The sequence below is a fragment of the Myripristis murdjan genome, chromosome 15 (genome assembly GCF_902150065.1).
Source record: "Myripristis murdjan chromosome 15, fMyrMur1.1, whole genome shotgun sequence".
NCBI classification, from domain to species: Eukaryota; Metazoa; Chordata; class Actinopteri; order Holocentriformes; family Holocentridae; genus Myripristis; species Myripristis murdjan.
Window position 1 is genome coordinate 26435855 of NC_043994.1, and position 26994 is coordinate 26462848.

At 41.6% G+C, this 26994-nt stretch overlaps 1 protein-coding gene across 1 annotated transcript; it reads left to right on the plus strand.

Annotated features, from left to right (window-relative positions):
• Nucleotides 1-207: 207 nt before the first annotated feature.
• Nucleotides 208-26652, plus strand: vwc2 (von Willebrand factor C domain containing 2). Its single transcript, XM_030070682.1, has 4 exons — nucleotides 208-437; nucleotides 8462-9206; nucleotides 10777-10906; nucleotides 25692-26652. The coding sequence occupies exons 2-4, from the start codon at nucleotides 8541-8543 to the stop codon at nucleotides 25841-25843; spliced, it is 948 nt and encodes a 315-aa protein (XP_029926542.1). The 5' UTR covers nucleotides 208-437; nucleotides 8462-8540; the 3' UTR covers nucleotides 25844-26652.
• Nucleotides 26653-26994: the final 342 nt, after the last annotated feature.

Consider the following 26994-nt stretch of genomic DNA (forward strand, 5'->3'; position numbering starts at 1 on the left):
GTAATTGAGCGTGTTCGCTTGGGTCTTCCGAGGCGAGCTGAGACGCTTCAAACCGCGCCATCTAGCGGCCGCCTGGACTGCGCCTCTTACACCGTGTGACGTCGGAGCGCCGCCGCTTTTTTTCTGTCACCCCTTCAGAAATAAAGTGCCAATGTAGAGCAGGAACATCAGAGGCTGCACGGCACTTGCAACAGCGCAGGATCGCAGAGGACAGACCGCTTTCACTCACTGTAACGATTAAAGTTGAGTGCGACACACTGATGACCTGCGAGCATCCTCCGGGGGAACTGTGCATTTGACTGGCTTAACGAGCGTCAGTTTCCATCTCTTCACCACAGATCATTTGTTGCTGCCTTGGCTCCGCTGTCCACGGTCCATAGGCTCTGTTTCAACCCACTGGTCAACTGACGGATATATAAAGACACCGAGGATTACAGGTAAATTATAAGAATCTCACTATAAAAGGGATGCAACCTTTTTTATTTCTTCATTTTCAGCCTGAATTGCTTGATTGCCCAGGTATCACATTAACTTTTTCCCCCTTTAAACTGAGAATGAGCCGCCTTGTGTAATATGTTGGAAAATCATGCTGGTGTGCGTTTCATGAGGATTTTACCCACTGGAGTTAATGGTTAAGCCACCGTGCCAGCCTGGATTTTGAAACTGAATATAAATGTATACCACAGCAGCCTGTCTACATGTAAATTGAACTCCATGGGGGGGAAACTAATGAAGATTGTTGGCAAGAGGTGCACAAAAAAAGGCTGTTGAGCTTGTAGAGATGGGGCTGTGCAAGGTATCAGGATAGGTGAGCTATACTGCCATTTTGATGTAAATAGGTCTGATGGGCTTAGCCTGATTCAAAGAAGCATGAAGGATTTCAGGACCTGCAATACAGGCTCTTTGCTGACACACTTCAAGATGCAACATCCAGACAACACCGCCTCTGAAAGAATAACCCAAGTGAGGACATGAGCATGGATCTAAAACTCAGTCTTATGCAGCAGAATAGAGTTTGCTACCTAATTAGGCTGACATATAACCAAAATTCACAGCCGATGTTGTCGTAAGTAGTAGTACACAGATGCAGGTTATGTGAGGATTGGTGCTTTTAGGTGGAATAAAGGCATAAATGCGTGCTTTTCTGTGGATGTGGATGATTTTTGTGTCTGTGGTTGGTTTCAGTGGTGATGATCACTGAAATAGGCACATGGTTTATTCAGATTTTTTTTTTTTTTTTTGGGGTAATAACAGCCGCATCACTGGATATGATTGGCATAACCTTGTGCCAAGTCAAACAAAAAGTGACGAAAATAGCCCGCCTGCCATCATCAGCAGCATCTTGGTGTTATTCTTCTTCTCGTTCCTCTTGATCATGATGATATCCATTATCACCATAACAACGTCCACTTATGCACTGAATTATATCAGAAATCAATCTGATTTGCATTCCGGGTTCCTAATGTGTCTACTCATCCAGACTGTTGCTGGCAGGCTTGGTGTATTAGCAAACTCTTACCTATTTCCAGGCCACATAATCCTAAAATCATATGACAGCTTTGCAGGGACCGTTGGTTTTGCATTGCTTGTTTGAGCAAACTTTCTTTGGATTTGGGTCACTAGTAAGACTTACAGTCAAAGGATAAAATTCAATTAGACAGCCCTGCAGCAATCTTTATTCACTGGCAGATGGCTTAATACTCTTGGATTCTGCCTTACCATCCCATATTGCTCTAATTGGATTTCATCATTTCACACGCTTTATCCATATAAAAAAAATGAGATTTTTTTTCAAGTTTTCTATCATTAATTCAATGCTTTCTCAGCGCTGTCAAATCAAAGCCCACTAGCCACCACTGTCCAAACACTTCACATTTCATCTCCCATGATCTGCCTTGTCATGAATTGATGTAGACCTCAAAGTAAGTGGCTGCATTTTGCATGTGCCACCAATGACATGTTGGAATCCTGAAGTCACGTAAATAGCAGAATCTGTAATGCGCAGTAAATAACTTGTACACACTGGTAGGGGCATATTGTCAGTCTGAGCTAATTCAAGCCTTGAGGAGATTACTCGCTTTCCTCTAAATCACATCCTGTCTGACTTTACAGAGGAGCAGAAATGGACGGGGGTTTTTGCTTCCAAGACAATTTGAATGTATTTTTTTGTGAACTGCCTGTGTTGCTGGCTCTTTTTTTTTTTTTTTTTTTTTTGTGGATGATAAGCATGCACAAAACATGCAGTCTTATACAATACCTGCCTCACACAGACTCAAACATGAAGGATGCTGTCATCTCCACGACAGCTGGATCATTCTCTCTGTACAATGTTGCTATGATTTTCTGTCATCGCCTGTTACTATGATGTTACTCAGCCTGCCAGAATAGAGCTAATGTACCTGTTTTTATTTATTTTGAAAGTCTGCTTTTATTAATGCACTTTTTTTTTTGCCTCTTACACATCTCACAGGGAATAAGACTAAATGAGACTCACATATCAGACAAAACAAATAAACAACAACAAGAAAAAAAATGTTACAGACTGTCTGAGGAAATTCCTGGAGATGTGAGCCCTGCTTCAGTACATTTGCACCTATTTATAGCAGTATTGTGTGATGGAAACAGCTATCAGCCACGGTGGAAGAAACCTTTTGAGTGACATCAAAGAAGAAGCAGGGAGCCGGGTTAACCTTAACCGCCGTGCTTTGTGTGATTGAAACCTTGCCAATTCAATCTACATGAAAAAATACTATCTTATTAGTCAAGCTAAAGCGGAAATTTTGGGGGTGAGCGCATAAATTGTTGTTTCGTGAGTTATGAGGCGTACGCGCTCCGCTGGCTAATGAAAATGACAATAATTTATGAGTCATAAATCGATGAAATAGTGGGCATCGTTGAACCATGAGCTAGCAGGCAGGTTGATTCGCTGCCTGATTAATCACTGCTGCTGCACCTCAGTGGTCGAACCAGCTATGTTCAATAGCCTGAGATGTAAACACCACTTTGGCCTTTGACAGAATGATTTACATTTACATCGATGATAAGGACCGAACCGGCTTCTCTTGCCAAACGCTGAGGGTAAAAATTCAGCTCGGTCTTTCTCCAGCAGGAAGCCGCCGTCCCTTTTAAATGTCAGTGGAAACATTGTCAGTCCCTCTGCAACACTACACGGACTGTACGTAAAATGATTATGCTTTAGCAAAATTACATTGTGCTTCTTTGCTGGCAACTTTATTATGGTGAAATTACCAGCTTATAGCGAACAATTATGATTTGCCACTGCTGCATGGGCCTTATTCCCCGGAAATAACTATATGTGACACTCGCCATTTATTGTATACGGAGAAAATGTTTTCTGAAGCCAGCACAGGCTCCAGTTCAGCACAGAGCCACGGTTTGGATGGCAACAGAACAGCTTTAGTGCAGTGCAAGAGCAATAACTGTTCATATTAAGATTCAACCACATGGGGTGTTGAAAGCCAGCATCCATTACCTTTAAATTTTACCTTTTTCATGGAGAAACATTGCAAAAAATTCAGTGTTGTCCCCACTATTTTATTCTCATTAGGGTTGAAGCTTCTGTGAAACAGCATTTAGACCACAGGATTCTGGGAGCCAGATTAATTCTTTGAGGGTTTGCAGAACGTTAAAGCAGGTTGACCCGCCACAGCTAATTAATGGCAGGGAAAGTCCCGAGTAAATTCTTGCCTTTAATTGATTAAATGATTGACAAAAACCAATATTCCCTCATGAAAATGTCACATGCGAAATATGCCTTTTCACATGCGAAAATTTGAATTTGAATGAAATTACTGTTTTCACATGTGAAAACAGTGTCACACGTGAACTAGATATTTTCACATGTGACTTGTTATTTTCACATGATTGAAAATTTCCACATGTGAAAAAAAATTGGCCACACAAAGTCATGTGGAATTAGCATTTTCACATGCGATTGGCTTCTGAACTAGAATTTCCACATGTGAAAACAACGTGAAATCACACTCGATTTGCATCTTCACATGTGAATTCCACATCATCACATGTGACTAGTCTCTTGACATGTGAACTGTAATTTTCCACATGTGAAAACAACACATTTCACATGAAATCACATGTGAAACAACCCACATATGGTTTTTGGAACGCATGTGTTTTCTATGTTGCATTTTCACATGTGAAATAACGTGTTTTCAGACAACATGTGGAAAAACAAACATGACAATCACATGTGAAATAATTCAGTCACATGTGGTTGTAGATCAAATGATTACCAAAACCATGCGGTTTATTTCACATGTGATTTTTTCGTAAGGGTTCAGCAATGAAAAAAGCGCAAAAAGAGAAATAAATGTAATGTTTTTTTATGGAGGTTTTTCCAGACTGTTTTCATGTAGCTGTGGTCAGGGAGAAGCTTCCCTGTGAGGCTCGTTGGCCGAGGTCCAGTGTTTAAGTTAATAGAAGCCTGGCGCTGGTGTAACCCCGAATGTCTTCTCATAGGATAGTTTTCTAAAGTGATATAAAATCTTGGTTCTTACGGTGTCCTATTGATTTTTATGGAAATCAGCTTCCTCCTTTGTTCAGTTGCCAGGTCAAGTCTTCACGCTGTGAAACCTGTCAGGCCCGAGGTTTGAGCTAACGACTTTTACATCCTCGGTGTGTGAGCTGGCCAGAGCTGGCAGGCTCAGCAGCAACCGGCTGGGAAATGTCTCTCAGTCTCCAACACTCCTTGTACAGTGTTGTCTAAACTTGATTATTTGTCATATATTCCATGTGTAGAGACATTTTAGAAGTTAAATCTATAAAAGTGATCCAGGGCTGCGATTTTGTGCCATACTGAAATATTTGGTTTGCCAGTTCTGCCATACATTAGCTATCGCAGCTTTTACTCACATCGTTATTCACTAATCAACAGTAGCTAAGAAGAAGAAACAACATGAGATTACGATTACATAATTCAGCAGAGCACCGAAGCCAAGTGGAGTTCTTGGCTGCTTAAGAGTTACAACCATTAATTTATAATGATTGAAGAAGTTTTGCCTCATTTAGCTGCTTGGTTCTCTGTTTTAATCAAATCCATACCATATAAAAACAGTAACAAAGGCCATGTGGTTGCATCTTGAAATTTAGACACAAACATTTGAGGAAACCGAAAGAAATATGAACTAATTCTCTTAATTTTGAAAATGTAAAGAACAGTTTCAATGACATTTTATCAGTTTTTTATTGTATTGCCTATGTCAGTGCTTGGACTGAATGTGGTGATCCATATAGAAGCTGGCCAATGGTCAAAAACTGATCTGGAAACAATGGAACAATGTCTGTATAATTATTAAGGAGGCTGTGCTGACAAAAAACACACAGCAGATTTGGGACTTTGGAGTTGATATGTGTTGATTTTGCAGTGACAGTTATTTGGAGTGGAGGAGTGTTGATTAGCGATTTGTTTGTCAGCTCCAAGTCTGCCTGTACAAAACTGTCTGAAGTGTTAAATTGTCTCTGATGGATGTTGACTCTCTCACAGTTAAATTAACCTTGATGAATTGGCTGTGTATAACAGAGGTGTCTAACTGCCTCGTGGAGATGCGCTCAGACATGGGAGTGTGCCCCTCATGTCTGTCTGTGGCTGTGTGTTTTCATGAGTGCATCCGCCCAAGGAGTCCTAGCAACTATTTCAAGATAGAGCAGCGATGCAAAAAGCTGAATGCTCCGTGGAGCTGTGGGGCAAAGATAAATCCATGACCTTTCACCAAATGGTGCATATGGGACACTGTAACTGTGTGGCCTATTGGAAAATTACTGTGAAAGTTTGCCCCATTAAACTTTGTACCTGCAAAGTTATTTAAAAAAAAAAAAAAAAAAAAAAAAATCCAACCATACACAACAAAAATGACCATTTTAGGTAACAGGTTATATGAATTTGTGTTCATAAGACTGACATAACGCTGTCATAATTGCGATATGATAGCCATCATTTTGTCTGTTATATCACTTTCAAGGACTGGGTCATATGGACAAAATCAAATAGCATGCATGTTTGACCAAATCCCTAAATACTGATATTGCTAGGATGATTATTGGTGTTTTCATAAGATATTTAAACACAATAGATTAGTAATGTGGATATGATAATGGAACAACGAGAGGAGTCTAATCAGTCTAATAAGAAAATGGCATTTCTGTAGTGTGTTGCAGCCTTTAAAACCAGGGGAAGATAACAGTTATGTCAGATTGCGATATTATGATATCCAGAATCCCAGACGATATCTAGTTTCATATCATGATATCGATATAATATCTATATATCGGCCAGCCCTATCACTTTCCCTGCCAAGTTAACATTTGTCCCTGTCATGACAAAGACAAATTAGCCAGGACAGTGTCAGCTTTGCAGGGAAAGTGACATAATGGACTGACACTCAGTGACACTCAGCGGTTACAAACTAGTCAAAACTCGGAAGTTTCTTTGCAGTCAGTCGATGTGAACATGCCCGGTCAAATAAGGGCTTTCAAATGAAGTTTAAAATGAAAGACTGGCACGCTGGGTGTTGCGCTCCCTTCACCGGCTTGTGCTCTGTCACTGTAATAAGATGCGATCTGTATTAAACATTAAGGTGGTGTATGGATGGAATGGGTAGAGTAGACAATTTAATGTCAGATCTAGAGGAGCTACAGGAGGTTACAGTGATTTTGTGTGGGAGTGAAAAAGAGATAAATATTTAGACTGTGGTGCCGTGGCCAGTTTGAGCCCAGTTGACAACTAGCCCGAGGGCCACACAGCACTCAGTCCTTCAGGAGAGGAGAAACAGGCAGCGGCAGTATCAGTGTGACAGCTAGTAACAGCTGTTAAGGTGGAGAGGTGAGGCTAAGAAAAGCCAAATGAGGTCCTTTTACTAATGAGGCATTGGCTCCATCTCTCTCTCTCTCCCTCTCTCTCTCTCTCTCTCTGTCTCTCAGCTGCAACATTATCGGTATGCACCTCATCCTGCTTCCTCTCAATTCCACCGCAGCTCCAAGGATTCTGCCTCGAACATAGCAATTCAGCTAAAACACCGCTGAAATACCAGTGGTGTGCCAGCAGTCAATTTGAGCCTTTTTCACCTCTGAATGAATTCGAATTCATGAATATCAAAATGCATGCCTTAAAACATATGGAGACTTTCACTTCATAATTAGAGTTGAAAAGAATGAGTGTGTTTTTTTTTCTGTGTGCACATTTGTGGCATAGTTTGTTCAAATGTCAACCGATTTTTAACATTTCCCAATATCATTGATGCTGTTTCTCTAAGACCCTAATTGCTCTCACACATCTACACTCATTTGCTCACTGCCAGTTTTAAGTAATGATATGGAATTTTTTAAGGAAGTTGTTAAGGACTCCAACACTGTCTGTTGGAAATTAGTTGTGGTCATTGAGGTTGGCAAATGAATCAATACTATATGGACTATTCAATACTGTGTGGACTATTCTTTAACAAGTCCAGACTAGTTTTCACAGCTAATTGTTGAGTAAGTCAATACAGAGTAATCTCACCTTCTTTCTAAGGAAGCCATAAATGTCAACATCACTGCACTCTGTTAAATGGAGCTCAGCAAAAGACAGTGAAGATTCGGTGTAAAGAAAATGAATGGAAGTAGGCCACCGAACACAGCGAAGCATCATAGCAGGCATTTGAATTTCAAGATGCTGCAGTAAATCAAGTTACGCAAAAGACAAAAACAAAAACATTGACTACAGCTTTGAAAAAATGCGCAATTATACACGTCTGCAGCAGATTCTGGGATCTCACTCGACTGGAGCAGCTGTGAAGAAGAGCCACGGTGCTGACTCCTCAAAGTGCTGGGAACTGAAAAGGAAGTTTGATGCTGTTAATTTTCATTTAAAGAAAGAACAATGCAGTACTTTATGTATTCAAGGGACTCATTTCAGGGTAAGTTTTCGACACACCTATGGCTCTTTGTAAAACAGGAGCAGGCCTGGCTTTATTATGAAATTGATACGGCTATTTCTTTCAGCTATAGTAAATTCATCTTTCCAGACTAGAATTATGTTCTATTTTCAAATCAATTTCTCCTTTTGTACAGTTCACTGCAGTTCATTTAAAAAAAAGCAGGCATTGATCTTTAGTCTTTGTTCCATGAGGGGAGAGGGAGCACAAGAGTGTTAGATTCAGGTCCTTCTTTGGCCATTTTCTTCTCACTCTGTCACTGCTGGAAGCGATTGATGCAAGGAAGTGTTACAGTACGAAGCTGTATTGATTTCCTGACACGGCTCTATGAATACTCCCTTTTCTGACAATCCAATTCACTGATCTTAGAGGCTTGCATCAGGCTAGGCGGGGTGTTTGTTTGACAGGATAGCGCAGTGCTCTCAGGTCACCCAAATGTCTTGCAGACAGCCCCCGCCCCATCCATGACAAAATACTGAAGATATTACCCTGGTTTAATTTTCTCTTTCCAGATGGACTGGCTCACACCTGAGATGTGAAGTGTGTTATGTGAGCCAAGGTGTTTTCCCACCTCGCTGGTGGTGGGGAGAGATGCTGCGCTCCGTTGCCATGACAGCAGAAGTTCTCTTTGTTCTCGGGTTCCTGATGACCGGCGCTCAGTGTAATCCTTTGGCACCCTTACCGAGCCGAGAGCGTCTGGAGAGGGTGCTGACCCAGGCCAGGGAGGATAGACATCAGGAGAAGCAGGCCTCCGAGGAGCCGCTGGGCTACGGAAGTCAGCAGCGCCTTGAGGAAATCAATGACCTGGGCGTGGAAGGCAGCCGGGAGGCCAACAGAACTGCTGTGAGCCGGGCCAGGCCCAATTTAAACTCCCAGAAACGAGGATCTAAGGGTGGGAAATCCCAGGAGCTGTTGGGCGAACAGTACAGCCCCAACCAAATAGACGAGGGTCCCACCAGTGAAGTCAACCTTTCCCTGGATGCAATCGATGAGTACGCCTACCCAGACTACAGGGGTAAAGGCTGCATGGATGAGAGCGGCTTTGTGTTTGCCATCGGCGAGCAGTTCACCCCGGGCCCTTCGACGTGCCCCTGCCTCTGCACGGACGAGGGTCCCATGTGCACCAAGCCAGAATGTCCCAAGGTTCACCCCCGCTGCGTCAAGGTGGACACCAGCCAATGCTGCCCGCAGTGCAAGGAGAAAAAGAACTACTGTGAGTTTCGGGGCAAGATCTATGCCTCCCTGGAAGAGTTTAAGGTGAGCCCATTAACTGCGTTCACTCATTTCTGACATGCTTAAACTTTAAAGAACTGCTGACAGAACATTCCCCTCCCGTTCAGTGGAGTTTAGAGTTTATCACAGGCACTACACAGACGCTAGTTACCTTGCCTTGATGCAGGCAAGCAGGCAGATTTATAATGGCAAAGGTCAGCACTTGTCTTTTCTCACACAACACTTGAATATTACCAGAGGCAGTGTTTGGTAATGCAGCTTCAGCAGAGTGTTTCAGCTGGTTGATACAAGCGATAGAGCTGCAGGGTTATGACAATATAGTTCTATAGTGTGGATCAAGGCCTACTGTATATATGTACGTCTCTCCAATGTGCACATGCTTTTTGTGTGAAGAGAGACAGAGAACTGTTTCATGTTTTATCTTCTGACACTTCTCTGAGAAGCTCTCCTCAGGATTGCACAATAAGCTTGCCGTTACGTCTCTTATGAGGCATTACATTTATCAGCACCTAATGCCTCTCTTTATGTTGGCAAGACTCTCACCAGGAGGTTATGGCTAATATGGGATTTTCTTCCGCTAACTCACAGTGTTACCGACAGCTCTGTGTCAGGGCTAAGCTTGTCCTGAGGGAAATCTGCAGAAAACTCTATTTTCGCAGGAGTGAGCAGACGTCATCCTTTGTGCTGAGGGGTGAGGGGTGGAGGGGCTGCTTAGAAACAAAGCAACAGGAAGGTTTTTATGGTTGATTGCTATGTTCTGGGGTGTTTCACTAAGTGCCGCCTCGCTCCATTTTTCACAGTGGAGTGCCATGCGGAGGCACAAGCCTCTGCAATCTGCAGCTACGCTGTTAGGATTAACCTTTGCTCTCTCGTTAAGACTAAAGGTGCACTGCTTGATACAAGTGGCTGCAAAGTGATGCCTTCAGCGGGAAACAGAGTAACTGGATGATGCCATAATCCAAATGGTATAATCACTAGTTGCAGCCTCACTCCGAAATTCGCTGGGTTCCTAGACGTACACGAGAGCTTGTTTAACCAAGCCATTTTGCATTCCGTTCACACGCTGGAGAAATTGGAGGCATCTGTCTTTTGTTTCCCATTCCTATTGATTTCCCCATTTCCCCTGATTGTATAGTGGAGTTCATTTTTGTCTCAGCCCTCCCAAAGATGAAGCATTCATCTCCAATGAAGATGAATAGGGTGGGACTTCCCTGTGGATGTGGCTCTCACACTGAATGTGCTCTGTCTTAAACTAGCCAGACAGGCAGGCAGGGTTTCTGTGTTTGCAATGTGAGTGTGTGTTGGCTGTGTGCGTTTATAAGCGAGAGAGAGAGATAGCGAGAAAGAGAGAGAGAGAGAGAGAGACAGAGAGACAGAGACAGAGAGACAGAAATAGGGAGAAAGACAGAAACAGCTGAGAAAAACAAAGAGCCAGAGAAAGAAAGAGAGATAGGAAAAAATTAATTAAGGGGAGGAGAAAGACTCTTTATGGTTTGTGTGTGTGTGTGTGTGTGTGTGTGTCTGTGTTTGTGTTTGTGTATGCGTGTGTACTGTTTGTATTGGTGTTAATTGCTATTTCTTTCCGGTTGTCCAGGTGTCTCCGTGTGAGAAGTGCCGATGTGAGCCAAGTGGGGAGGTTTTGTGCTCGGTGGCAGCCTGCCCTCAGACAGAGTGTGTCGATCCTGAGTATGAGCCTGATCAGTGCTGCCCTATCTGCAAGAGTGGTGAGTGGAGAGGATTTTCTTCAAGCCTTTGATTTATTACTTTTTCTTTAACCTTTATTTACCCAGCGAGAGCCAACTGAGCATGCAAAACCCTGCCTCACATTCACTCCTGGTGCTGCAAAGCACAGCCACAGTTTTCTGCTGGTGGGGCTCCACTGAAGCTGCTTGTGGGGGTTAAAGCCACAGTGAAATGAAAAATGTCATATTCAGCTTGTTAGCCAATATACCATGCGAGAATATTCACCTTTTTAACAACAAATGCCAAATAATTTACAAAATTTAGATTTTTGTGTACGTCAGTGCATATTCTGTGGTGATACCATGTTGAACCAGGAGGCATGAACAAAAATTACAACCAATAAAAACAAAACATTTTTTTTTTTTTTTTTTTTTTAGCAATCACACCCCTCCCATCAAATTAAACTCTCTTTCTCTCCTTTACTGATCTGCCATTGGTTGACATGTTGGAAAGCTGTCCTCTGCCCCCCATCAGTCTGTTTCAACAGGAAATAAATCAAATTAAGGAATGTCGTTTCATTGTGCCTTGTTTTGCTCAAGAGCACATCAGCAGTCATTACTTAGGGGAGGGAAGAGTGCACATTTTCCCAGCCAGTCCAGGGAGCTGACCCGATGTCAGTCACAAGCGACGGTGATGCAGCAGTAGTTGGAGGTATTAGTAATGACTGCACACGATTGGATGCTGAAGGGCAGCATCGCCTAAAAGTTCAGCTGCAGACCAAAATTTTCCACATCATCAAACAATGAATCCAGGTGACCTTGGTTAGTATTGGAAAAAAACTTTCCCTGGTCACAGCAAAATAAACAGACTTCAGTCAACTGATTTCTTAAGCCGCTTATAGTGTGAACAGAGCTTTGCAGCACAGTAAATACAAAACACAGAGCGTGCTGCACTGCAGTGTTTGCAGTCTCTTGGCAGTGTAAGTCTACATCCATGCACGTGTTTGAGGCAATCAAATCTGTTTTGATAAATCACCCAATTATGCCCCAAAGTGGTAATTTAGTCTATGAGTCACGACCTATTATTGTTTAAATTGATGTATTTTTCATGCTTGACTTTCATCTGTAATTATAATATCAAATTACTCTATTATCACATTATTCAGCCAATCTGATAGAGTCTCTAACTGGAGCATATGTTCCAAATCCATCGCTACAGTCTGATATGCTGCCATGAGTTGAGGTAGGCTTACATTTTGTGCTCCCAGGGGTTGTGAGTAAGATCCCATTGGTTTGAAAGCATTGCCTCATCTTAGGAGGAATTCTGTGGCTCAGAGTCGATTATCTAAAGTTGTTTCCGATGATTTCAGACAGCATGTCCTAGATTATGTCCCCTTGTTTTCTTGGTGTGACTGTAATGCAACATGGCAATGTCAGCAACATTGCCTCCTTCAGCAAAAAGAATGATGACTTGCGATATGTATCTCTGACTTGGAATCTTAAAGTGGGACGTGCTGTTTACTATAAACAAGGGAGAGCAATCTGCATGGCAAAGAAAGCCTTGCGACAGAGAAAACAAATACGTTTTCCCCACCGAAAAATATACATAGTGTGCAGTAATCATTTGTTAGACGGCTGTGTTGCTAATGTAAGTTTCACTCCAAAAATCGTAAGTGAAGCGTTTGTGTTTGCGTTTTTTGTTTGTCGGCAGCGAGATTTTAGAGCTTACGCATTTGCACGTATTAAAATGATCAGCGTAGAGGAATTAGGACAGATTGTGCAAGTGACATTAAAAAACAAAACATGCAAACAAATAGAAATCCAGATTAGAACTGAACTGGGTTAAACAAACTGAATAACAACAACCCGCATCAAAGAGGGACTTCATGTTCAGTTTATGGTTACACTTTCTATGACTACCAAACAGTCGGGGCCTTATGAGGACACTGTGCGTGAATTATAATGCTGCATGGCTGTGCTTGTGATAGCACATAATGCTTATTCATGTATTCTATCAGCACTCATAAATCATCATAGGTATACTGTAACGTATATAAATTGTAAGTACAGGCGTGTTATGAATGTTTATGAGTAGTTATCAATCACACGGTGCCCTGCTGAGATTAGAAGCCTGTCTGACGTCCTCTGAGAGGTAACGAGTCCTAAACACAGATATAGATAGTGTCATAGAGAGCGCTACCTGATCTATTAATATTTGCCTGCAATAATCTTAGGGGATGCTTGCGGTTCTTTGTTCTTCCTTTTTTTTTTTTTTTTTTTTTTTTTTTTTTTTTGCTGTTCACCCACATTTTATTATGCACATATTGATCGTGCTGAAAGTGCTTTGTGCAGAGTTTGGGCACTACTCCATGTTTCCCCCCCTGCGAAATGCCCAGTGGATTTGCTGGGTTGCATTCGCAGGCACATCAGCCCGGGAGACAGATGTAGATATGTGCCGACATTGATGTGCGCGAGCCGGGATGTGGCAGACTGAAGGGAGTGTGCATGTATATTCAAAAGTCCCAACAAATCCATGTGCTCATTCAGGCAATAAGGATTTGTGGTTTTAAGATGGCATCAGTCCCTATTACCATAAGATTACCACACATTACCATTCAATGAATAGGACTCACAGTGTCTAAGATGCCATGTTACCTGACCATACATCTAACACATTGTGACTGCCTGAGAAACGGCTGGGATTATACTCGGCTTGGATTTATGTTGTCAATGGTTTTCTGTGGTTAACTTATGTTGCTTTTGTGTTTCACACATGCATCTATAATTTGCAAAAAAAAATACAGTCTGTTATGCACCCACTGTGAGTTCATTCTGCATCCACATTGAGGCTTTTGCTCTCACTCATTTCTAGTAATGTACAGGAACACAGTGGTATTTACAGAGGTGTAGAAATAGCCTCTGGCAGCATTTTTACCTCTGTGCCCTTGTGTAGTGCTGGGCTACACGGTTTTAAAACTGCACATGGGAATATTTTTTTTACGTAATCCTACACCCACTTTATCAGGGTAAATGACAACGTGGGGCTGCAGAAAAGATAGAGATGCTGTCGATTTGCCCTGTTTGCCCAAAGGAGATTCCTGTGTCTGGTATGGACACAAAGTGATGTGCAACGTGCCGTCCACAAAAAGCCACGCCCACCAGAGGGAAAAAAAACAAAAAAAACAATCCATGCCAATCAATGCAACCAAATGTGAAACAGCTATTAAAATACTGGTACCTAGCTGGTTTCAGCAGGTTTCAGGAGTATTTGGCACCCTAACGTTATGTCCACTAGAGAGGAAGAGGGATAGTGGGCATCACACTGGGTGAAAGAAAATAAACCTTGATTGAAATGATGTAGTCTGTTAAAATTCCCTTTTTATCCCCGTAACCTCCAGAGTTACAGCTGACATATCACAGCAGGGATGGAAAGAAAAACACTTAATGGCCACAAAGCAGAATCAGTGTCCTATTGTTAATTAGTTGATGAATTGGGTCGAGTTAGTCATGTGTAACAAGCTAGCCAAAGGTAATGTGCAAGCAAGCAAATTTGCATATATAGATTTATCCTCATTGCATCTGTACTCTAAATATTATGTAGAGTAATATAGTTTCTGTTATCTAAGCTAAAACTGAGATGTGGCTCACCAGTGTGACAGTGCTGCTGCACACATGAACATACTGAGGGTCAGTTCTTATTACTGGTACTTTTCTCTTCCCTTCGTCTTGACTTTTTCTGTTTGGAATCTCATTAAAACTTGATTCTGGACTCCTGACCTTGTTTTAAGTGAATCACACCACACATCAGTTTTTCAGCATTTTTTAAAACTCAAAATTGCAAGGACAAACGGTTGCAGAATATAAAGTCAATAAGTGTTGGGCGGGACTTTGTGCAGTCTTTCTGTATTATCTCTTCAAGAAAAACTGAAAAACAAAACTGTCTTCTGAACGGCACTGAGTGAGGACTCTCGACTCCAGTCCAGACTCACCAGCTTTGGATCTTCTGCCTCTCTTGTGCCTTTATGCATTATTTGGTATATAAAGCATCACACACACTGGTTGGTACACACAAGTGTGCTGTGTGCAGTTTACTGACATGTAGGATTTCTGGGTCATGAGATTCAGATTTCTCAGACATTTACCTCTCAGTGTCCTCTGGAGGCTTTGATGTGTTATTTGCCCATTGCAGCTCTGAAGTGAAAACACATTGCTATCCATTTTTTTTTCAAGTTGGTGTCAATGGTCGAGTTTTCCTATTGATGTGTTTTCTGTACGCAGTCCGTATCGGTGGAGAGATCAGGGCTCCTTCAGAAAAACAGTTTGCTGCAATTCATTTTTATTTTTATGTCGTTGCTCCCAAGCTAAGGGCTGCACACATTCCAAGTTCTCGCATTGGACCAGATAATATTTCTGGCTCTTTGATTGGATGATTGTGCCTGGAGGGCAGGTGTAAATTAGGAAGTTCAGAATTAAAGGTTGACGATCATCACAGGCGTTGGATCGGAATTTGTGGAATTAAAGCCAGAAGTCCTCTGAACAAAAGTACATTTTTCCAAAAATCAAGGAATTGCATTCATGAACAATAATGAAAAGAGAAAGACACACATAGGGCTTTTAATCTGAAAGAAAACAAACAAAAAATAGAACTTAACACAGCAGACCAAATTAGTCTCACATGTCAATTTAGAGAAATAAGAATAAATAAAGTTATCAGTTAAAGTAAGATGGACAGTGCCAGATAAAGTAGGACAAATTCCTTACCAGAGCTGCGGCCCCACGCGAAGGTGAGAGAGAGTGCACTCAATAAAGAGTGAATAGGTGAACTCGGGCAGGTAAACAAGGGGTGACAAACGGTCAAAACAAGAGCCAGTTATCAATGAGGGAAGGAAGTGAGGTACCAAGGAAGTGAGGTGCCAAGGTGCCTTCTGATGACCTGTGAAGGGAATGAAGGCGGTGAGGGAGTAAACAAATAAGGGCTTGTGGTTCCCTGGGTGCAGCGGGTGTGGCGTAATGTAAACACGGGATGTGAACTGGCAGTCACCGACATCCTTTGTGATTACATTATGCTCCGCTTACTGTCAGTCACTTGGCACCCACGGGAAGAAATGGAAGTCTCCGCCAGGAAATAATCCCTCAAAATAAAATCTGTCGCCTTACACACTTTTATGTCACATCCATGTCTTCTTATTTGGGGCATCTTTGTTAGCCGGCACAGCGGTAAATTTCAAGCTGGATTTGTTGCTGTAAAGCGTCTGTTTTAAAGTCACTATGTAAGGACCTCACATGACTTCCTGTAAAACAGAGCAGCTTAAAGAGTGATGTCATCCTGCACCAGTGGGTGTGAATAACAAATCTTTAAACATCCTCTACCATCCACCTAGCCCTTCAAATAAAACATCCTAAACTGATATCCTATAAAATCAAGAAAGTAAGAGTCCGTTTCATGAGGTCCTTAAGGAGCAGGTATTTTCAGCATTTTTTGGGGCAGTTTTACATTTCAAACAGTTGCAGAAAACGCAAAATATAAGAAAATAACTCATTTCCAGGGCTCCTCTTGCACCTAAAGGAAACTGTTTTGGAGACGTTCATTCATAATGAACCGCTGGCTGCTGATTGGCTGGTGGGATTCGTGGCCCCGCCCTCTTCCCTGGCTTTACCAATGGTTGCTCCCCTGCAGGGCGGCTAAAGCGCGGCTGGGCTGATGCTGATTTAAGGCTCTAAGCGATTTGCTAATTTTTATGAGGCCCAGTTATTGGAAAACCACAGGGGCCAAATCTGATTCGCTGGTTTTTCTGGTGACGTCATTTCCTCATTAAATAGTCGCACCGCCGCCATCTTTTAACATTTTGTAACATTTAAATGCATCCCACATTGCAATATTCATGCCGAAACTAGGAAAACCCTGATTTCTGTGATACCCGCCCTTTTAAAAAAGACAAACGAAGGAATGTAAAAACAAAATAATCTAATTCCGCATTCATGCATAGCAAAATTATGCATCGGAAATGTCAGCTCGATATAGACAGAAGTAAATTGGCTATAACTCTAAATGACACCTGTGTTCGCCTCTCAGGCCCTATCAATATCAAAAAGAATATACAGAAGTACACACATTGGATTTCACTTAGTCTTTTATTCATGATGCCCCCTTGCCAACTAGCACAGAGGTCGTGCTTTAATTTATGAGGATCATCAAGCGTCAGAAGCCATCACGCCGCCGTTGATCATGAAGCACTCAATAGCAGACAGCACAGCGGTGGTAGTTCGGCGATGAAATAAGGTTATTGGAGGTTGTCACAGAGTTCCTGCTGTAATGTTGTTATTTGTCTTGTGTGCAGATGTTGTTTGAAGGGTAGACAGATGCTGAGACCTCCCGAGAACTTTGATGCATCTGAAGTGTGACATCAAAGCTTAGCCTCTCCGTTAATGGCCACCGAGGTAGGGGAAGAAAATAGAGTGCTACCTCCAGATGTGTTATATCACTGTATGGAGGGAAAACGGCACCGTACAGCATAGAGTGTGTTTATCTGAGAATATATGAAATAATAAAAACAAACCCAGAGATGAAAAAGAATCATGCACAGGTGGCAATAAGTGATTTAGTGATACATTCACCTCAAAAAAAAAAAAAAAAGAAAAGAAAAAACAGAGGAGTTTGGTTTTCCATTCAACAAGTCATCCCTGCTGTCAAAATCGTTTACCATAATTTTCCCAGCTAACAGCTCCTCTCCTCTCTCCCACTTTTCCTGAATGTTGATATAAATCACGTTGCAATGTCTCAGCGTTATGAAGTTTGATAAGTTCATCAATTATGCACAGACATTATCTTGGCCTTTTCAGGCATGCAAAATCACTGCTTATGGCAGAGCACCCTGTCTCAGATGTGTAGTTCAGCCTGTATGCAAGGAGACACTTGAGGAAGAGCCAGGGGAGGAAGATGAAAGTGAGAGGTATCGCTAACATCCACCCCAGACAGTTGTTCATGAATATCAAAGAACAGCTGTGAATAGACACTGTGAAATGAAAACAGGTTCCCATCATTTTTTACTCATTATCCTAAACCACTGTAACACATTGCAATTAAACGGTTTCATACCCTCTAAAGTTTGTGACCGCTATTTCCTCACTGCCATAAAGTGTAATTAAACAATATTGACTCATGCAAAGAACACCTTGTCAATATAGCCAGACGAGAAAAAACATGTTCTCCATATTCTTGCTGTATCGTAAGTATTTTTTGCGACTGCCAATCGCCTGTGATGTAATTTTCCTTTCTCCTGCAAAGGACAAGAATTTAATTATGTTGGTGAGAAAGACATGGGAAGTGTTTAGAATAAATTCTGCAACAAGTTTTCACCCTCGGCATCTATAATTGAGAAAAAATATCAGCGCAGGAGAAGCCTTTTTCCTCGGCACCGCGGCCGTGGCCCCCTCCCTCTTGACCTTTGCACTCGCAGGCTATCGCCTTGGCAACGCATGAGGAAACAAGTGGGGCTCTTGAAGACTCAGACATTAGGGTCAACACTAATCTGGGGGGGATGTGATAAACAGTCTGAACTGGAGCCAGAATCACTTCAAATAGAGCAACACGAGACATGGTAGCCTGGTTGCCAAGAGGAATAGAGACTCATTTAAATTAAGGGAGGCATGATTCATAGAGGGCCTTTTGAAATGCGGCAGTTTTTTTTTTTTTTTTTTTTAAAGCACACATCAAAAATCGCAGGAGTGGATGGATGGTGAAATGATGTGATTTGTCCATTTGAAGCAGCCATCATCCGGTTTTGACAACAAAGACAGCGTGTGACAGGCACTACTATTTTTTCCGTGAAATGCCAAAGCCAGATGTTCACATTAATTTAACTCTACAGCAGCACCCTCTCACTTTAAATTGCATGTGGCAGTTGTGATTGAAATGTGCTGTTTCAATTCATATGGGCTGCATATTGACTGTTGCTCATTATCTCATCAATTCATATATGACAACTAATCTATACACACCAATAGCTTCCGTTTTTAAATAAACCGGAAAGACACTTGTGCATTGAATACCATCTAACAAATTCAGTGAAGGTTAAAGTTATTCTTGCCATATTCATTTTTAATTAGTCTTTCATTGTACTTCTATATTTTAGTAACCAAAAGCCAGCTCCTATTAGTGGGTTTTGTGTTATAATTGGGAAAAGGTCACGTTAAAGAAAGGTTATGTAAGGACTGGTCACATGAAGTCATAAAACTTTGGGCAGTCCTGAATAGCTGAGGAGTTTTTTAGTTTTGGGCTCGCTTATTAAGTGCTGTTTTTATTTCTTGGAAATAAAAGCCCAAGTTAAAGTGACTTTAAATTAAATATTTCACAATATGCAGTAATCATTGAACAACAGTCAAGGAGGGTGTAAAGTAACAGAGAAATGACAGAGATGAGCACAAAAGCTCAATAATACCTAAACTGGATTGATGCCGAAGCATTAAAGATGCAGTTTATGAGATTTAAATATTGGGAATCAAGGATAGTTTGTGAAGAAGAGTGGCCCAAAAGTGGCAGGGTAATAAAGAAATAACAGGGACGGGACTTCCTGGGATGAAAGAAAATTGGTCAAAATTAACAGAAATGGTACATCTTTCAAAAAAAACAAAGGCACAAACAGCACCACGCATGCGGCGACAAAGCATTTCACGCTAAACAGACAGACAGTGTAAAAACACTTTGTGTACCTGAATGCTTGTATTTGCGCCTTTGTTTTTTGGGAAGATGTGCCACTTCTGCTAATTTTTTTTTTTACCATGTGGAAACAATTACTTCTATTAAATTGATTTTTTCTGCATGATAGGAAGCCCTGTCTCTGTTATTTCTTTTTCTTCTGCCATCTCCAAGCCCTTATTCTTTCCAAACTATCCTCGCGTGTCAATACTTGAAAATGATAAACTGCATCTTTAATGCTTTGGCATCAATCAAACTTAGGTATTATTGAGCTTTTGTGCTCATCTCTGTCATTTCTCTCTTGCTTTACAGCCTCGTTGACTGTTGTTCAATGCATATCTCACATATCTCACTTCACTGCGTTTTGTGAAATATTTAATTGAAAGTGACTTTAATTTTGCCGTTTGTTTCCAAGAAATAAAAGGGGCACATAATAACCCAGCCAAAAACTAAAAACTACTGAGCTATCAAGAAGAACTTAATTTTTACAACTCCATGTGACCCAGTGTTATATAACCTTTCTTTAACGTGACCTTTTCCCCAATTAAAACACAAAGCCCACTAATAAGAGCTGGCTTTTGGATACTAAAATATAGAGGTGTGATTAAAGTTGTGAATAAAAAATGAATATAGCAATTATAATTTTAACCTTGATTGAAATTTATTAGATGGTAATCAATGCACAATGTCTTATTTTGGTACAAACTCTTTCTGCACTGCCTGAAGAAGACCTGTTTAGGTTTAAACACAGTGTGTGCTACATTTGTGCATGAATGTTTTGTGGTGTTTTTGTGCCTTTATTTTTCCTGAAAGATGTGCCACCTCTTAAATTTTACCAAGTGGACACAATTACTTCTATTTCAGTGACTTCACTGCATGCTACACCTGTTTTTTTTTTTTTCTTTCTTATGTAGGTATTGAGTAAATTCAAGCGACTGAACACTGTTTTTTTTTTTTTTTAATGTGGAGCTGCTGAAATCTGCGGTCTTAAAATGCTGCTTGAGGGTTTCTGTCTCTGTCCCTGTGAAGGACATCGGTTATGACGGTCATGCTACTTGTGTGCAGCTGGGTTGCTCAGCCAGAAGATGATCAGTAGGTAGCTATCCACAATGCTGGAGACAACGTGCGCAAACAAACACTCACATGAGGTGGCACTTCCCCGCTGTCTGCGGCTTTACCATGTGGCAGCTCACATTTGGAAGTCCAAACTCATCTAGCGCAACATCGTGGAAAGAAATTATTCATAGTGTTAGAAAAATCCCTGTTCCCATAGTGTCTTCTCCAAAGTACTCGCACTTACTGTCTTCACAAAGCGCGGTCATTTTTCCCCCCTGCATTTATAATGCAAATGTACTCAAGAAGTGCATCAAGACGAGTGATTTCCCCTATTCTTCCATTTCCATTACCTTCAAATGGAGCTCTTCAGGTTTTGAACATTTCAAAATTAGAGGGTGTGATCAGGATGTGGCCTCATTTCCCTGTCTGTTATGTACATGTAGCACCTCGCTGAGCCAAAAGCCACAGGTGCTAATGGTTATCATTTTCACACTCTGCCCATGCCAACTACTCACACAGTGTAGTGACAGTTTGGGTCCAACTGTTCATACACATGGACAGTCCATTTGTCTCTTCTGTCCTCTTCTAAAGCCTGATGTGCATATAAAAAGCCCTTCTACTGCCGGAGAAAGAGAGAGAGAAAGACAGCGATGGGGAGAAGAGCATATATTGTATTAATGAAGCCGTGACAAAAAGGTGGGTGTGATATGATAGACAGAATAATAGGGTGACAGCGATGAGTAAGCACTGTGGCGCCGAATCCATGCATTAATTAACAGAAATAAGTGTCATGCAACTGTAAATGACTGTTTGACAGGCCTCGGTCTAATCCCAGCTCTAGGAGGAAGTGCTGTTGATTCTTTTTCTCTGTAAAGCATATGATTATTTACCCAGTTGCTCTCCTTAGCACATACTTGACATATGTGTCTGTTATTCCAGGCAGTGTGTTCTAAATGCTGTTAATGATGATGAATCAATAGCGACAGCAGCCTGGGCCATGGGATGAGTTGTTATTCAGATAGGGTGTGTGTGTGTTCATCAGAGGACTTATAAATGTGTTAGGGTTGACATTTTGACAGGCCTTGGCAAACTGTTCACATTGATTGATGTGCCAGCATGCTCCTTCTGGGTGCCACCGTCCAATGAAATGCCGAGGCTGCAGCTGAAAGACTCCCCATTTATCAGCATCTTAATTATACAATAGAGTGGCTCAAGACCTTGTTAGTCTAAGGAACCTAGCCATTGTTATGCTACACCTGATGTTGGGGAAGCAATTCCCGCAGTGTTTATATTTTGCGGTGCTGCTTGAGAGATAATGGATGATTTATGAGGGGCTCTTTTTAGCCAGTGGCTCAGGACAGATGCACTTTCACTAGACAAAAGGCTTCTCATCACACCTCGAACCAAAAAAAGCCAATGGCGTGGCGCTACAAGGAGGGCGCGTATGTTCCATATTATGGACTTGTCACGTTAATTTCGATGCGCACGGAATTGGCAAAATGAACGCCGACATAAGAGGGGCTCCAGCGGCTCTGTGCTACTGTGGCTTTCATTTTCTTGCATGTCTTGGGGCCACTTAGAGGCCTCTGCTCTAACAACCACTAACTTCAACATCAAAATTTCCATTAGTGGGAGCCAATTTCCTCCAAAATAAAAAATGAACCGTCCCTTGGGGCGCAATTCAGAACTTCATTACAGCCCTGCGTAGCGGTGCTTAATTTGTTTTTTATGCACAAGTCCCTCTCTTGCGCATTCCAACCTTGATGTTACGTGTAGGGAAAAGCCGCCTTGAGCGAGATCGGTGTTCGTGGGGCGGTCGATCCAAGGAGTGTCCAACAAAATACTGTTTAAATCCTCTGATGTGCACATCCAAAATGCTCGGTAGTTGCATCAGATGTGCCAAGTCTAAACAGAAAAAGCTCAAACTTCATTGCCTCAATCCCAGAACAAGATAGTGACAAGAGACAGACAGTCTGATTTGAGTCCTTAATAATTCTGTGTGATCGCTGTAATCCCATGATGCATTTCCTCCCTGATGGGAACTCCCGTCTTTCAGAATGAAAATGCTCCGCTGCATAAAGTGTGAGTGGTCAGTTGGTGGTCTGAAGAGCGTGGCAATCATGCATAATGCCAAAGCAATTTTGATAATCAGATACAAACCCACTTGAAGATTCATGGGAAATTGAAACTGCATTTTCCACTCCATCATAAAGGTAGATGACCTTGATGAAAACTCATAATCTCAGTGCTGAAGTGATCAGTGAGGTCTTCACCTATAGGAGATGACTGAAGTAACCGTCACAAGTGGCCGCCAGTACCACAGACACCTTTGTGCTTTGTGCCTTGTACAGTCCCCTCACCAAAACACTATTTTGGGTAGCAAGGAACGAATAACCTGCATGTGAGAGCCCATTTTCTGCTGAGAAAAAAAGAAAAAGCAAGAAAAAAAGAAAAGGAGGGCCGTGCATTTGGGCTGTCTTCCTTTGTTCATTCTCTTCTTCAGCTGAGTGCTTTCAAGTTCACTGGGATGTTAGAATAAGATGAATCTTTATTGATCCCTACAGGAAAATGTGGTCATTGCAGCAGCAGAAGTAATAGGAAAGAGGAATAGGGAAAAAGACAAAATGTAGCAAAAAAAAAAAAAAAGTATTACATAAGGAATAAAAGCAGTACAGTAATAAAAAGGTGGAGCACTGTGCCAGTTTGAAGTAATTTAAAAAGGGGAATTAAAGGTCCATTACAATGATTTTTTTTTTCTCTTGAATTCATGGTACAATTAAACAAAGAATATGTTAATGTAAAGTTAATCAGATGATTAAATCTGTCATTGCGGAAACCTTTGAAAAGCTCTCCGTCTGATTGTCAACATAATTAAAAAGATCTCAACTTCCTGGTATAAATGATGACACATAAAATCAGGTCAACAACAGCCAGCTGTCACATTTCCTACAAGCTTTGTACCATCTAACCCTCAAAAACAGAGGACAAAAAGGTTGCTCCTTGTGTTGGAAGTCAATAACAGTGTTTTCTTGGATAAATTTCATGGCAGTAGATCTTTAAGTGGCACAGCTGGAAGATCAGCTGGGCCAAGTAGCACACTTCAATCACTGTTACTGCTATATTGCATTTCATTAGTTAGTAGCAAGAGTGTTAGGCTTCAAAATGATCAGCGACTTCCTCTTGTATCCTTTGCCTTTTTCACAGGGCCTCAGTCGACCTTTACTTAGCCAGAGCAAAATGTTGTTTTAATTTCCCTGCCGAATGAAGTTTTGTTTATGTTTAACACTGCGTAATGATAATCGCTATGCTTTGAAAGGCCATATATTGGCCAACATATGAACAGCTAGGAGAGGTGAGAGTAATTTAAGTATTCTCCACAGCGCCACACTGGATGGTGTGTGTGCAATGAAAGTGTAGAGCTGTCAGCTGCAATGCAAACTATATTACTCTGGGCTGGGGCATTGATTCACATGCTACTTGTTTAGAAAGTTAATGTCAGTCATCAGAGTTGTGCCTGAAAAAACAAGTGAGGTCGTTTTCCTCTTAGCAGACTGAATTACATATTTCACATGGGCCCAGGCTGACAAGCACGCCTTGTCTGTCATTTGAAGGAGTTTCAATCTGACTGGGGTCCTCAGAGCAATGTAAAGGTATGTGACTTTGAATTTCTTCAATCTGTAAAGCACGCCGCGCGCCCTGAACGATGACCTTGCTGGAGTCTGAAGTTGTAGAAAAATTCTGAAGAACACAAACACAATAACACGCATTTCTTCTTCAGCCCCTACATTTCTTGTCTTTTGTGGTGCAGTATTAGTGTCGGTGCAAAGGTGAGAATTTTTAACATGAGGGAAAAAAAGTTGTCATGGTTAAGTGTCCATTTTTTTTTTTTTTTTTTAACTTTTAATCATAGAACAGTGCCCACAACAGATTAACCATCACAGTGAAATTAAGACAACAAATGCCAATAAATGCAAAAAGAATCTATTAATTTTGATAAAAATCCCAGTACTTCGCCATCCTGAAAAACAGTGTGTGCGCTCCATTTGGATGTGCCAGCTTGACACTTGTTATGTAGCAGCAAGGGCAGAGAATAAAGCTCCAGTGAAGTGTAGGTGGCATCTATTCCTCGTGAATCGCAATCAGCCGAGCAAACACTGGACGAAGTGGTGGCCACAGTCTCTGTTTATGAAGATATGCCTATGCAAAGCTGCACCCAGGCCAAACATCAAATTCATTTTGCATGCATTGACAAGGGCAATTGACCTTTATTAAGTGGTATTCACTGGTATTTACTCAGTAAAAGTGTGACCGACATTACATGGCTGAGCTGTCAAGCCCCGCTCAGATCGTCCGATCAACGCCTTTTATTTGTCCGTCGCTCTTATTTCAAATCCAAAGGTGACCGTGCTTCCACTGTTGTACCCTCTTTTGCTGTTGCATCAAATCAGCACAGCCGGTATCCTCCGGTTCATATGTGGAAATCACACACATTTGGCACAAGCCAGCACTGTGGCAGTCGGGTTTTGAAGCGCACTCAGTGTATCTTCAATACTGACTTCATGCTGAAATAGTAGGCATGATAAAAAAAAAAAAAAAAACTTCAACCAATAAAAACATCTACTTTTGGAACAATTAAGCCAGCTCCCGTGAAAAAAAAAAAACAAAAAAAAAAACTGCCTTCCTCTCGCTAAACTGATCTCCTGTTGTTTTGCCCTTCACTGTTGCAAGATGCCTCTCTGTGTTAGAGTCCTCCCCCAGTGTCCTGCTTCAACCGGATATGCATCAAATCAAACAACCAAGAGGCTCTGAAAATGTGAATTTCAGTCACCTCTACCTTGGTCTCGAAGTAACAGGGACAAAGTAAATCATGAATTCCAATTTTCTGAGCGTGACCTAGATAGTCGAGGCTTCGCGCTGAAAAAACACAAAAGGAAAATATTAGCGAAACAGGGTCAGTTCCTACCACCATGCCATATTTTTTTTTTCTCTGAGTAAAATCCCTTTTCAAAGCACAAGGCCTATTTACAACGTGGCTTTAACTCTTCCCGTAACCTGCTCCTCTCTTGCCGCCTGCAGGGCCAAACTGCTACGCGGACACGGCAGTGATACCCGCCGGGCGAGAGGTGAAGATTGATGAGTGCACAATCTGCTACTGCACATACGAGGAGGGCACGTGGCAGATTGAGCGTCAGGCCACCTGCAGCAGGAACGAGTGCCAGCAGAGCTAAAGACTGGCACGGCCACGGGACGGCGGCACGCCACGCCACGCCGGAGCCAATAAGCATGTAAACTCTCAGCCTTTCGCCCAGTCTACTGGACATCAGGGTGGAAGCCCGAATCACGACCGTTTCAGCATTTATAATCACTCCTGTATTACTGAATAAAGCTTTTATGAAGATTTGTAACCCACTTACAGAATATCTATTTATCTATGTATAAAATTATTTATGAATATGTACAAATATAGGAGCTATTAACGCTGAACTAGTGAAAACATATTTTTTATAGGCACTGTATTTTAATAAACAATGTACTGGACCAGAGGTCAGCTAAACATAACAGAATGTATAGAACACCCACAGCTGTCTTTGGAGGTGCAAGCCTCCTGTGTCTCGACATGTGGTGTCATCCCACCAATTTTGACACCCGCCCTTCTACCACCAAAGTGCAGACTCGACTCGTGCTACCAATTTCAAAAACGCTGGGTAAAGATTCGCTGTGTGGAAATGATCAAGTACACATTTAGACTACAGCATTGTGAAGAAAGAAGAAAAGCAAAGCGGTGACTTGACTATTTTCTGATTTTTTTTTTCCTTCTTCCTTTTTTTTTTCCTTTATGGATGTTCCAATGTGATTTGAGTTGAAAGTGCTTTTTGTATTTGCAGTTCTCTCGGTACTGTGTGTTCATGTTTCAAATAAATGCCGACCTGTGCTCTGTAAATGCTCAAACGGTACTTTCAACTCCAGGTTTTCGTGTTCAGTGTTTACCGGCTGAAAGAGATGTTGTCTTTGAAACTGGTGCTCTAAATTTACTGACTTGCCAAGTGAATAAAATTTAGATGATTCCATTCAAAGCATTATAATGTAAAATTGTTATTGAGATGTATGGATGAACAACGATGTGCTTCCTTTTGTTTTGATCTGGCATTTCAGACATCAAACAGTAACCTTTGATTGTAACAGACTCTAACAAATCCACCTCTCAGATCTGAGCCTCTCATTGATTCACAGTCACAGAGCTTTGGTATTTGCAGTTCCTGGATAAGAACAGTTTGCATATTAAACTTCATATAAAAGCTGCTGGTAAATATTTTATGGGTAGTCATGAGGATATTAAGTTATTTAGTAATGCTGCACTTCAGTATGCAATAGCTATAAG